Source organism: Strongylocentrotus purpuratus, unplaced genomic scaffold, assembly GCF_000002235.5.
Source record: "Strongylocentrotus purpuratus isolate Spur 01 unplaced genomic scaffold, Spur_5.0 spur5_scaffold_15, whole genome shotgun sequence".
NCBI lineage: Eukaryota > Metazoa > Echinodermata > Echinoidea > Camarodonta > Strongylocentrotidae > Strongylocentrotus > Strongylocentrotus purpuratus.
In genome coordinates, this window is record NW_022145600.1 from 23,307,380 (window position 1) to 23,320,443 (window position 13,064).

The 13,064-nt window shown below is 39.4% G+C and overlaps 1 protein-coding gene across 3 annotated transcripts in view; it reads right to left on the minus strand.

Annotated features, from left to right (window-relative positions):
• Positions 1–1,467: 1,467 nt before the first annotated feature.
• The window catches only part of LOC115924096 (rho-related BTB domain-containing protein 1-like), a 77,874-nt gene continuing 66,277 nt past the window's right edge, over positions 1,468–13,064 (minus strand). For all 3 annotated transcript variants that reach the window (XM_030985854.1, XM_030985855.1, XM_030985856.1), the window contains 7 exons: positions 11,850–12,032; positions 9,983–10,190; positions 8,511–8,678; positions 6,703–7,600; positions 5,814–5,929; positions 4,193–4,432; positions 1,468–3,022 (listed from right to left, as the gene is read on the minus strand). In XM_030985854.1, coding sequence (XP_030841714.1) covers positions 2,777–3,022; positions 4,193–4,432; positions 5,814–5,929; positions 6,703–7,600; positions 8,511–8,678; positions 9,983–10,190; positions 11,850–12,032 — 2,059 coding nt within the window. In that variant the 3' untranslated portion in view covers positions 1,468–2,776. The remainder of the gene's footprint in view (positions 3,023–4,192; positions 4,433–5,813; positions 5,930–6,702; positions 7,601–8,510; positions 8,679–9,982; positions 10,191–11,849; positions 12,033–13,064) is intronic.

The following is a 13,064-nucleotide window of genomic DNA, read 5'->3' on the forward strand; positions in this document are numbered from 1 at the left end:
TTATCATTTATAATACTGTTTCACATTAAAGTCTTAAAAGATTTAAGAAATATTGCATGCGATTTCTTCAAATTAACTGTCCGGTTACACAACCTGTCCGGACACACAGCATCTGGGTATATATAATTTTTTGAAACATTTCAATACCTTTTTTTAATGATAATCTAAGGAAGCTTTTGTTTCAAGATTAATAATGCCTTATGACATAATATCCGAAGACCATATTGTCCTTTATGAGTTTTCAACTTAAATCTATAGAAAGCCTGAGGCCACATGAGGCCTTTAACGGCATATATAAGTATCGAGACATCCAGGTATTACAAACAAACGCATGAGATCCAATAATTCTTCATCTTTGGAAAGTGAAAGTGCTGTATTTAAAGGTGCGATTGTGATGAATGAAATCGAATGTGGAATGATAATCAATGCATACCGACACACTAAGGAGCAGCTGAGTTTGATCGTAGGACAAACAAAATTTGGACCGCATATTGGTGAAACCAGGGGGGTGTTTCACAAAGATCCTAAGTCAAACTTAACTCTAAGTTGGACATAAAAATTGTGGAGAGCCATTTGTAGCCTTAAAATCAAATATTTCCAAAAGCAAAAATTAAAGTATTTTAGACTTTTCATAAATTCCATGTCAAGAACATGAAATCTCCTTGATAATAGAAAATATGAATGATTTGAATCAACATTTTATGTCTTTTGAAATGACTTTTACAAACTATTTTCAAAGATGCTAATGGCTTTCCATAATTGTTAAGTCCAACTTAGGATCTTTGTGAAACACCCCCCAGAACTGAGGGTGGGACTGAAAAGCACCCAAAACAGCTGACTACCTTGCTAGTATACATGTAGCCATGCTTAATGAGGACTGTAACCATATACAGTGACATCCCCTTCAGCAACCACCTGCATAGAAAGACAATTAACCTGTCTACAAGGACCACATTTGTTTGTTTCCCTTTAAAGCCCCACAGCACTACTTGTAGCTACTTGCTCCCTCTATGTAGAAAACAATGCCTAAGCGGTGCCTGTTGGTCCCCCATGATCCTCTTTTTCTTATGCGAATTGAGAGCTGAGTTGATGAGACAACCACCTGTCAGTGACCATGTTGGGTGGTCTAATCCCTCCTGGGCAAACTAGTACAGACAGGCTTTAATGAACACACAAACATGTACGCATGGGGAATTTGAAATTATTCAGGTATTTGCCTGACAACAGATGTTATCAATTACCGGGAGTGGTAAGGCAAGCAAATAAACAAGAACCAAAGGTAGACAACAGCTTCAATTTGTTTATTTGGAGAAAGGTTTGCAGTCTTCCTTTTGACATTCTATTCTATCAAAAGAATATGTTTTGTAACCGCAAACCTTGCTCAAATCTATCATCACCATTGAAGCCTACAAAAATTACAACATCTTTAACGACAACCCTTGATGCAACTTTTGATTTCAATTCTCCATGTTCTTCTGTTTTTGTTGTTGATTTTTTCTGCAGGTTACCTTGACTTGACTCCTTGGCAACATGTGATCATCGGTCCTTGCACGCATCCACTCTACTTTCAATATAGCTATAACATTGATCTACATAATGCCTGTCTTTATGTATCCAAATTCTAAACAAAATTAATCAAATAAAAACTAAATGTGTCATTCTTCACGTGAGAAGTGATAGAGTGAATTGATTTTTGCCACCAAATTAAGCATTATTATTTACTGCATATGCACAATTCCTTGCTGGCTTAAAAGCACATTCAATACAAGCTTTTCCGATGATACAGTTATACATTACTTTGTATATACATACATTTTTTTGTGTCACAGTGAGTGAACTCACAGATAATTCAATACTTTATACATTCATTTCAGCAAATAATATATATTTGTTAATCAAATAGCATTTTTACATATCGATAGAGATCTTTCTCTAACTTACGAGTCTCTAGCACCATCACTTACAGTGTATTTAACTTCAACTTGTATTTTAAGAAGACACAAATTCTTGCATTTCAGAAGTATGAGTGCATGAACACACTCAAAATTACGCCCTTTACATACATGTATATATGTACAAGGTCTTCAATGAAATCTGAAACCTTCATAACCTAGGTGAATAATACATTTGGTAATTTTTATCATTTTTTTTCCTGAATGGGGCGAGATTTTAAAATTTCATTCAATTCTTATTCAAATATCCTTTTGGTTTGGGCAAAAATTACATCCTTTAGCATTACGAAGATTGAAAATGATATTTGTAAATTCCACATTTTTTACACTACCAGCACTTACTCAGTATAAGTAACACTTCGTACCTGGTCTTTGGATTTTTAACTGATGGAATCCTAACTGGTTTTGGTTTAACTGCATTTCCTTAAGATGCCAGCTAAAGTTATCTCTGGCATTAGTATTAAGGTTAACATGACTTATCCTAAAGATACGAGGTACCGTATATTCATTATTAGCCCTGGTTTAACAGCTGAATCGCTGTGATGAGACTTTCAAGGGTATCAGCCACCCATTTCCTGCACCCGGGCGTAGAGCGGCAAAGGCAGATCAATGTCTTGCCACAGGTAACGGTCTCATTCCATTCAGGTTACTTTCAGCCCTGCACCACATCCATCTATGACAACAACGAGGGCTAATTGCTAATCAAAAGAGTAGCAAAACAATGAAAGGGCACCGCAACGACGTAAGGGCACCGCAACAAACGGAGGGAGAGACCAAGAAGAGTCTTTGGTTAGAGGAAGGAGCCATCAAGGAGCTTGTTGAAATCACCGTAGACACCACTTGTGTTTCTTGGTCCGGATGTCGTTGCCCTTCTTCAGCTCGGCCAAACACTTCTCAAAGTAAGCCGCCTCGTCCAAGTAGTAAGCGGGTGGCCAGCGCTGGCGCTCTATCTGCTTGCGGTACTCCGGAGCAAGTTCCTTGAAGAGCTTTGGTCGGCCCTTCTGGACGTCGATGAAACGTATGGTCATGTAGTGGATGCACCAGCTATGGAGCTGGTGGGCATTGTGAAGCTAAATAGGAAGCAAACAAAAAAGAATGAATTAATCTGTAGAATATATTTTCCAGTGGAATTCAGATCATACAGAAAATAATATTAATAGTTTGTTCTTTTATAGAACTTTTCAGGACCGTAAGCTCTCTCAAAGTGTTTTACAGATATATATTATTACACTGGTCATCGGATTCAGGCTTAATCGCACACAATGTATGCATATTCTCCACTCCCTGGGGAGCATTCCAACCAGGCGTCATTTTTACATGCGCACACTTGCTCATCTAACCACATTAACTTTCGCATCCTACCGGGTACCCATTTAACACCTAGGTGGAGAGTGGTAAATGTAGATCAATGTCTTGCCAAAGGACATTAGTGCCATGGCGGGACTTTAACCGCAGACCTTTTGATCCACAAGTCCGGTGACATATCCACACAACCACAACCAGAAGAACAAGAAAGAATGCCCCTGAGGCAGACTAAATTTCCCCCCATAAAAAAAGTGTTTTGAGTCTGGAAATCTTCAGGGTAGCATTGTAGGTCAAACCTAGCCTTCAATACCACAGTGTCACTAAATCAGAGAGACCACATCTACAACTTTAACAGGAAGCACTTTGCTGGGGTGTTCCTACAAAATACCCTTCAAAGGTGTACAAGTGGCACAATCTGGTTACAAGAGCGCTTCTACGAATAGATGGAAGCATTTACAACAAGTCTCGCATTGGAAGCTAGAACAAACTTTATTCTTTGCCTTGCTGATGCAAAATTGAGTGTAGAGGAAAAACAACTTGTCATGCTGAAGTGTTCTTTCAGATTGCTTTTACTTGAAACAAATGGATAAAAGAGTTGTACAAGAGTTTGACACTCTTCTTTGAAAGTGAAGCTCGACATGTAGAGGTGTCGTGGTCGAGTGGATACGTCCCCGGACTGTCGATCACAAGGTCCGCGGTTAGAGTCCTGCCACGGCACTAATGTCCTTTGGCAGGACATTGATGTACATTTGTCCACTCCACCCAGGTTAAGTAAATGGGGACCTGGTAGGAATTTATTCCTTGAAACGCAGAGCGCGTGACAGCTGCACTGCTAAAGCCAGGGTAATTATGCTGCATTACTGAAGAGTGCTTAGAGACTTTTGATAAAATAAGTGTTAGGCGCTATATAGGCAGATTTCATTATTATTACCAACCTTAGCTATCTGGAGGACGCTGACGACGGCTTCGTCAAGGACATCTTGTGTCTCCATGCTGGACTGGAGCTCATGGACAACACTCTTCTCACACAGGGCAACCAGGTGGGGCAAGCATAGAAAGTTGGCTAGCTCTAGGACCGCCAAAGCGTCGGAGTTGCTCTCCATGTGGCACTGGTCCGTGTAGAGATACTCCAAGAACAGCTCAAAGGTCGCCTTCTTGAAGGTCTTCATCGATACCTGCATAGGCCAGGGCAAAGGAAAAATGGTTCAAGTGTACTAATCAACTAAAAAAGATAATTTTTGTATAGCTAGACTGTATAAAATCAACCTAAAAAAAGTTGACCTGGCATTCTATAAATTAAAGATTTAGGACTATGAATAAGATAAGGGATAACATAATATTGTGCGTACGGGAATCCAATGCCCACTTGTGTGCTATTTTATATGAGCATGTAAGTGTCCATCAACTAGTTTACTAAACAAGTCGTTTCACTATTTACTGAGGCTATATGTCAACTGCGATATTTCTTTGTAGAAGTAATATTTGTTGCTTCTATCTTTGTAGTGACATGGCACCCCTCACATTGAGAGCAAAACAATTAGTAATTGGTACACTTTAATTTCCAAATTGCATTTTTGGATTGATAGAAAAATACCCAAGTCTATATACACTGGATTGGTCCATTATTGCCTAAACAGATTTTTTTAAAGGTGTTCCAGCTCATTATGAATGCAAAAATGTAATATGTTACACATACATAATTTGCACACCAACCCTCAGAATTACCCCAGGGGGTGTTTCACAAAGATCCTAAGTTGAACTTATCTCTAAGTTGGACTTAAAAATTATGGACAGCCATTGGAGTCTTAAAATGAAATATATTCAAAAGCAGAAATTCAAGTATTTTAGACTTTTTATGAATTCCACATCCAGAACATGAACTCTCCTTGATGATAGAAAATATGAATGATTTGAATCAACATTTTATGCCTTTCAAAATAACTTTTACAAAATATTTTCAAAGATGCTAATGGCTTTCCATAATTTTTAAGTCCAACTTAGAGTTAAGTTCTACTTAGGATCTTTGTGAAACACCCCCCTGGACTATTATCCTTTAGAAAAATTACTGTTAAGAATATTTACACCATAAACATCCTTGACAATTACCAAAGTGCTGGATAATTGTCCAGAGGACAACTTTCCCTATTAATCCTTTCCTAGACAACTAGATATTATAATTAAATTACAAATACTAATACGAGAACATTTGTAAGGGACACTTATCTTGGGACTGATGTCCGTGAAACAATTATGCTAAGAATGAATTCTAATTTGGGTAGATGTCCTATGGAGACATTGTCCTAGGGGTGATTATCCTAAAATGGTCGTTGTCCAGGAGGATACGTGTACTTGTCCTAGAATCAATGCATATAAAACTACGATGAAAAAGAGAGATGCTGGGGCCCGTTTCACAAAGCCTTTTTTCAATGACAAAAATCAGTGACAAATCTGTTGATAACCAACCAGAAGCAAGGATTTCAGTAGCTTATAACAACAACTGTCATTTGTCACTGATGGCAAGTTTGTGAAACACCCCCAGGTTGAAGGTGGTCGTACCTCTGATGAACTCTCCTTGAAGTTCCCGCTGAGCATGGCTAGCATTGGATCACACCTCACCATCACCAGACACTTGTGACTCTTCACCTGACCATCCTCAACATTGATCACCAAATCTGCAAAGGTAGATAATAATAATAATAGTGGGTTCTTGTATAGCGCTCATGTCTGTTAGACTTGACACTCCAGGCATTCCGGATTATTACCCTGGCTTTAGCAAGGCTGCCATTACGGCACTCTAGCATTTCAAGGAATTAATTCCTGCCAGGTACCCATTTACATCACCTGGGTTGAGTGTGGCAAATGTAGATCAATGTCTTGCAAAAGGACATTAGTGCCGCGGCGGGACTTGAACCGCGGACCTTGTGATCGACAGTCCAGTGACATATCCACTCGACCACAACACCCCTATGGGGTTAAAAGATCATGATTAGAACAGCTAAAGTATCTTGAAATTATTTGGACTAACCGACTTTGTATGGAATGGGAATACAACACAAATTAAAGTAGCTGTATGGAACACTAAGATACATTAGCTTCCTGAAATAAAAACATAGATATGCACATAAAAGACTTCGAGCAAAAATCTTGCTACCATTAGATTTTTCTTTATAATAGTTCAGTCTTCAATCAAACAGATTCAGGGGAATACATGTAGCTCTCGTTTTATTATGAGTTCCAACTAAATCCCTCTCATAATTTATTAATATAGTCTGAAGATATTGAATAGAAAATTAGTCAAACAAATGTCAAAGCTTGACAACCATTCCATTTTTTTAATAAAGCAAATGATATTGGAATTGATTTTTTGGGGCACAGGGATAATAAGTTATATTCCAGTGAGAAATTTAACAAGGGTGTAGGTTACTCTAGTACAACATTGGCTTACCTGACAGAAGGCCTTGGTTGGCAAAGAGTTTGGCAAACCTCTCCTTTCTCCTGTGCAAAAAGTTGTCCACCAGGTCCGCATTGAGAAACTCATCCTGGTTCTTTACATTGGCCACAAAGGCCACCAGGTCCGACAGGTCCAACAAAGATGCCGCGGTGATGATATCGCTAAGGCTACTGTACACCTTGATGTCCAAGGAACCTGTGTAGAGGAATTCCAGAACTGCCCTGAACGCTTCGGCCGTGATCTTGGGGTTCAGGACAACAATGTGCCTCTGGGTGGTCCGACCGCCCAGGCTGTCGGTCACCTGCTGTAAGTGGATGGAGTTAAAGGCCTGATGCTTCAGAGTCTTTGTCGGAAGGCATTGGAGGTTGGCAGGCACTGTGGGCGTGTTGATCTGCTGCAGCGGTGATGACCTGATGGAGGGGGAGGATGAGCGTAACCTGGTGGGTGTTGAGGTCTGTTGGTGGTGGTGGTGCAACGGTGACGACGAGCCCATTGTGGTGGGCGCGGCCTTGCTGCAGTTTTTGTGCTGAGCCGAGCCGGAGAACAGGCACGTGTTCCCGTTGGGCGAGATGCTTAAACACTGGTCCTCTGCCAGGAGGGTGTTACAGTTGGGGTGCAGCCCCAAAGGAGGAGAGGGGCAAATGTTCTCATGGTTGCAGTCTGGTGACTGGGACCGGTCTGGTGTGGGGCTGTGACAGCACATAGGGGACTCTGACCTAGGACTCTGATGGGCGGTGTGGTGGTGGTGTTGTTGGAGGATGTCTTTGGCTTGTGACTGGTTCTCATTGCTTGAATTGCTTCCAGACGATGAAGACTGTTTGGACAGTTCTATATCTTTTTCATCATCAAGGAACAATTCACTGAATATTGGTGAAGCAGCCAGTAGGCAAACCTATAAAGACGTGAATAAATAGTAATTACATGTATATGAAATAAAAATCTGTAATACATCCCATAACACATCCTGTCAACTCTACATAATGAATTCATTTGTGAAAACCAACAGAGTACCTTGAAGTCTCCAACAGGTTGATCACTCTATTTCTTGTCTTCTTTTTTTTCCTTGTGTAATTTATGAAACAGAAGAGGAGAGGGTCAACACAGAGAAAAAGAAAAAAATGGAAAGAGAGGAAGAGCAAGAGGAGGAGAGAAAACAAGGGGAAAGACAGGAAAAGAATTGAGAGAAAGCAAAGGAGTAAAATTGGCAAAGGGAGAATAAGAAAGAGACAGGGATTTAATATCCAAGTATTACATTTGGGTCAAACTTGTGGATATGGTGATTCTATGCAGTGCAAAAAATTCATGAGATAGTCAAAGGACTTGCTTTCTTCTTTTGCAGGTTCTTTTTAAAGGCATTGTTTAACAATTTTAAATCTGAGATGCATGGCCCTACATGTTATCAGTGTCTGTGGTATGGTGTAATATTGAAGCCCTAAACAAAAATTGTGCTTCAAAATGATCATGAAGTGCCTCAAAAAAGTAAAAATCTCTGAGTGACCGGTGTTACCATAGTCATTTTCCCAACTAGACTGTAGTGTTATAAAAACAGTTAGGAAAACTAAAAATGAAATTTTGATTTCCAATCATAAATATCTTTATAATCAGACAGGCGATCAGCTTGTAAAAGTCATAGGATTTCTGACTGACCTAAGATTTATTATTATGAATGCAGCATGAGCTAAATCCAGGATTTTGTTTCAGAATCTGAGGCAATGTTACCGAGTCACTTTAAATAGTTTAGGGGGCAAGTCACCACCAGCCACTTCTGGCTGGAAGACAGACGGACGGACAAAAAACAATACCTTGTGAGCACAGATGGACTCCCCATGAGCTGTGAAGATCACATCAGCACATGCGGGTTCCTTGAGTAAGATGCTGATATCTGTAGCATAGGTGGACTCTGGGATATGGATACAAGGCCCTCGAGGGCAGCCTGGTAAGTAGGGTGCTTGCAGGAGTGGCTTCTGGACCTATGGGACAAGTCAGAATAAGTGTGTACTGAAACAAGGCAGTGATTTCATTAATAAATGTTAATTGTTATTGCCGTACAAAGTTGTAACCACTGCTTGTGGTTCAGGTTCTCTTTAGAATCTAAGGCTAAGGGAGCAAACCCTAACAGAAAACCATGCCACCGTGACAGCATTGAGGGCGATTGACGATACGGATCTCCCGACATCCTTCGACCAGTCACTGCAGGGTCTAGTGGTTTACACCCGTCCTGGCTTGTCCTCGCCGGTGTGAAACTGCCACCAGTTCCCGAGAGAGTGCTGTTAGTAACTTGCAAGAGGTACCGGTACTTACCCACCTTTGCAAGCAGCCTTCATGAAAGTGAAGGCGGTCATTGTCGCTTCACGACAGACAGCTACTACTACTACTTCTGAAACACTTCTCTCTCTCTCTTTCTTTCTCGATATTTTAAAATATCTTGACATATCTTTGAGTTATGGTAATGGCACTGCATTCAGAGTTAAACCTGGATTAACAGTAATTCAGCATTGTCTGTTCATGCAAACCTCAGGCTGTCTGAACCATCTAAATCAAGATGAGCATTTTGGACAATATACTTTTGTTCGACTTCTGGTTAGGATTTACTAGCTTGATTTCATCGTCTTTCTTTGCTTCTTTGGCTATTACTCAATTTCTACCACATTCATTCGTCAGATATCATTGATATCTAATCTTAAAGGCCGTCTGTACTAGTTTGGCTAGGAGGGATTGGACCACCCAGGAAGGTCACTGACAGGTGGCTATCTCATCAACTCAGCTCTCAATTAACACAAGAAAAAGAGGATCATGGGGGGCCGATGGTCACCGATTAGGCATTGTTTTCTATATAGAGGGAGCAAGTAGCTACAAGTAGGACAGTGGGCCTTTAATATCTGAAGCATAGGTAGACTCTGGGATGTGAATACAAGGTTAGCGTAGCCAGTGGAACATGCAGCAATTGTCGCTAGAGCACATGTGACACAACCCTTCCTCTCTGCACCTTTTTAATTCATGAATGATATTCTGCAGTTGTGAGTCGGTCAAAGGAGGTGCACACCATCTTATTCATTGTTTGTTTGTTTGATCGTATGTTTGACCTTATGTTTGATCTCAATTTTATTTTTATTATTATATATGCATGATTTATTGAATAAAGAACAGATTTATAATTTGTGTGTTTATTATAAGTTTTGGTTGGTAATTTTTAGTTACACAATGGTGCGCTTAGAAACACTCGTATTAAGCACCTAATAAATGTTGTCTATTATTATTATTATTATAAGCATACCTTCTTCAGATTGGATTGCCAGAACCTGTGCTGCCGTCTGTAGATGAGCGCCGCCCTCACCACGTTGTCGAAAACCTCCTGGACTCCGTAGAGAGTGTAGGAACTGGTCTCATAGTAGACGAGGTTGGACTCTTTGGCGATGTTGCGGCCTTCCTTCGGTGGTAGAATCCCCTCGGGGTCAAAGGCTCGATGGCGGGAACATTGGTGGCTGCAAATGACCCCAAAAATATCAGAACATAATTTAAGGTCTATGAAACATATTTGCACAGGCCAAATATTGGTTCACAATACTTTATACACAATAACAGCTCCTCGGCCCAGCGGTGGCAAGAAGAGGAACAGGAAAAATTTACACAATAACAGCTTAGAAATCAAACAAGGGTTAAACTATTTAAACTTCAAATCATGACATACTTTCCGGTTTCTACCTTTTAAAAAACATAATTTGTATAAGTCCTCATCATCTATCTTTCTCACAACATTTCCATATGATGTAGGCAAATGGTTGCTAACATCTCATTAGAGTAAAAGAGAAATGGTTTCAAAATTATGCATAAGCTTATCTTAAACTACTTTAAATATGCAAATTTGAAAGTTAAAGGGATTGGGGATCTTTGTCTCAGATTCTAAACAAAATTCTGGATTTAGGTCATGCAGCAAGCATAATTATAAACCTTTAGGTCAGTCATGCAGGAATCCCAAGACTTTTACAAGCCTGCCTGATTATCACGATATTTATGATTGGAATTTGAAATTTCCAAAACCGTTTTCCCAACGGTTTTTATAACACTGCAGTCTACTGTGGAAAGTGAGTATGGTAAAACCGGTCACTCAAAGATTTTTACTTTTTTGAAGCACTTCATGGTCATTTTAAAGCGCAACTTTTTTTAGGGCTTCAATATTACACCATATCATAGACAATGATAACACGTAGGGCCATGCATCTCAGATTTGTAAAACTGAAACATTGTTAAACAATGCCTTTAAGTGATCGAAACTCGAGTGTGGTGGGCAATTGCAGATCACACCGATTGCGTTCCGTCAGCGGAGACGAGAAATATGTCCCTGAACATAAATCAGAGAGATCTTTTTATCATGTATCAATAATTTGTATTCTTTGTATCTTATTGAATTTTATGAACGACCTTACAGGAAAAATGGCATTGACAATATAATGTTATGGCCTTTTGGCAGAAAGAAATACTGGTATGTAAACCAAATTTGTTTTTATTTGGTTACATTGATATTCCAAACACAATTGACAATTTGTCATAGCCACAAAAAACGAAGGTTACCAATTTTTTCCTCAGGTAAAAACATCCAGGGCTACGCTTTATAAAACATGTTTTGTTTACAAATAAATAAAGAGAGTCAAATGCATATTTGCTCCTAGCAATTCAGATACAACAATTTCAGTAGCTTTACTTCTTTAAGCTTATTATTGATTACAATATGATTTACTAATGAGGAATTGTACAGCCAGGGGTCATCCATTGATCAATGCCCTAGTATAATCCTTAACCCTAATTTGTGACCTTTGACAAGTAAATAAAGCCCAGATAATTTCATCGCTCACAGCTATTTTTTTTCTTCTTTTCCCTCACTTACCATATATATATATATATATATATATATATATATATATATATATATAAACTGATTTGTAATTATGATTGTGTATGAAGCATTAAAAGTACCTGCGGGTCAATGGCTGCTGTATAGCTAGCAACAGGTCACTGCTTTGTTATTATTAAAACACGGATGCGGTTACCATGGCAATGGTATCTTAATACCCTCCTGCTCCTAGCTTCTGCATCCCTTACAGTGCAAACTAACTTACATGCAGGGCGAGGGTGAGTCGACTTACCTCACTGGCCCCCTCTCTTTCTTAAGGGCCTCTAGGTCGGCGTAACGCAGATCGTTCTTGCATCCGCACATGATGATGGGCGCCCGGGGGCAGAAGTGACGGATCTCCGGCAGCCATTTCTTCTTGACGTTCTTGAGCGAGATGGCGTCCGCGATGGAGAAGCAGAGCAGCACCACGTCCGCCCTGGAAGGAAAAGGGAGATGGGAGAGATGATGACGCGATGAGGTCGTCATGCATCATTTATGGAAATCGGTTGAGAGAAAGAGTGTAGATTTTTCTTCATCTTTTAAACCTTCACACCATGACTACCTTTTGCAGTGCCACATCCTCTTTTTACACAATATCTTGGATTTATTTTATATTTTCAAAAAGGAATGACAAAGATTAAAATGTCAATAAAGTGCAAATAAAGATTGTGTATTTGTCCATGTGTTGCTAATTCAAAGATTTTTTGTTTGTTTTTATTCCCATTAAAGTTTCTACTCCCTAAAAAGACATTAGATTATTAAAATAAACTAAATATATGCTTCATTTCTTTTTCTGTCAATTGATATACTTTCATCTAAATGTCTCAATGCTGATATTTTAGTGGCTAAATTTTTTTATTTAGATTACATTTTCATAAAGCCTATGAATGCATTTCAAAGGCTATTAGGAAAAATCTTAACTAATCATCGACTCTAAATAGAAAATATATCAAAACAATTTGACAAAATTATGTCGTACAATTAGAATACCATTTTTATTGCATTTCCTTTTGGAAGACATTGGTCTTGTGATGGAAAGCAGAAGAGAAGTACGAAAGAGGCAGCCCTAAAATAGCAAAGAGAAACCTTTTGATGACCCTTCAAAGGGCCACTCTTTCTCTCAGGGGGTAACAACCTAATTCATAATTCAGAAAGGTTTCATTTAATATTAGAAGAATGCTAGGCAAGACCCTTCATAAAGGCAAGCGTGCATGCACGTCACCCCGTCTCTGCCGTTCGATCCCCCCTCTAATATGCATGCACGCTGCGTGGATGGCCCTATAGCCTGGCAAAGGTGCTTGCAAGTATGATAATCACAATATACAATCATTCACTCCACGACTTGCATTAATACCTAATTTGCAGCGATTCCACGCCTGAATGCGTCACAATACAACATGAGACTCTTTCAAGGTATTTGTAGTTCCAACGCAATAAACGATTATGCAGCCTGCATATTCCTAACCTC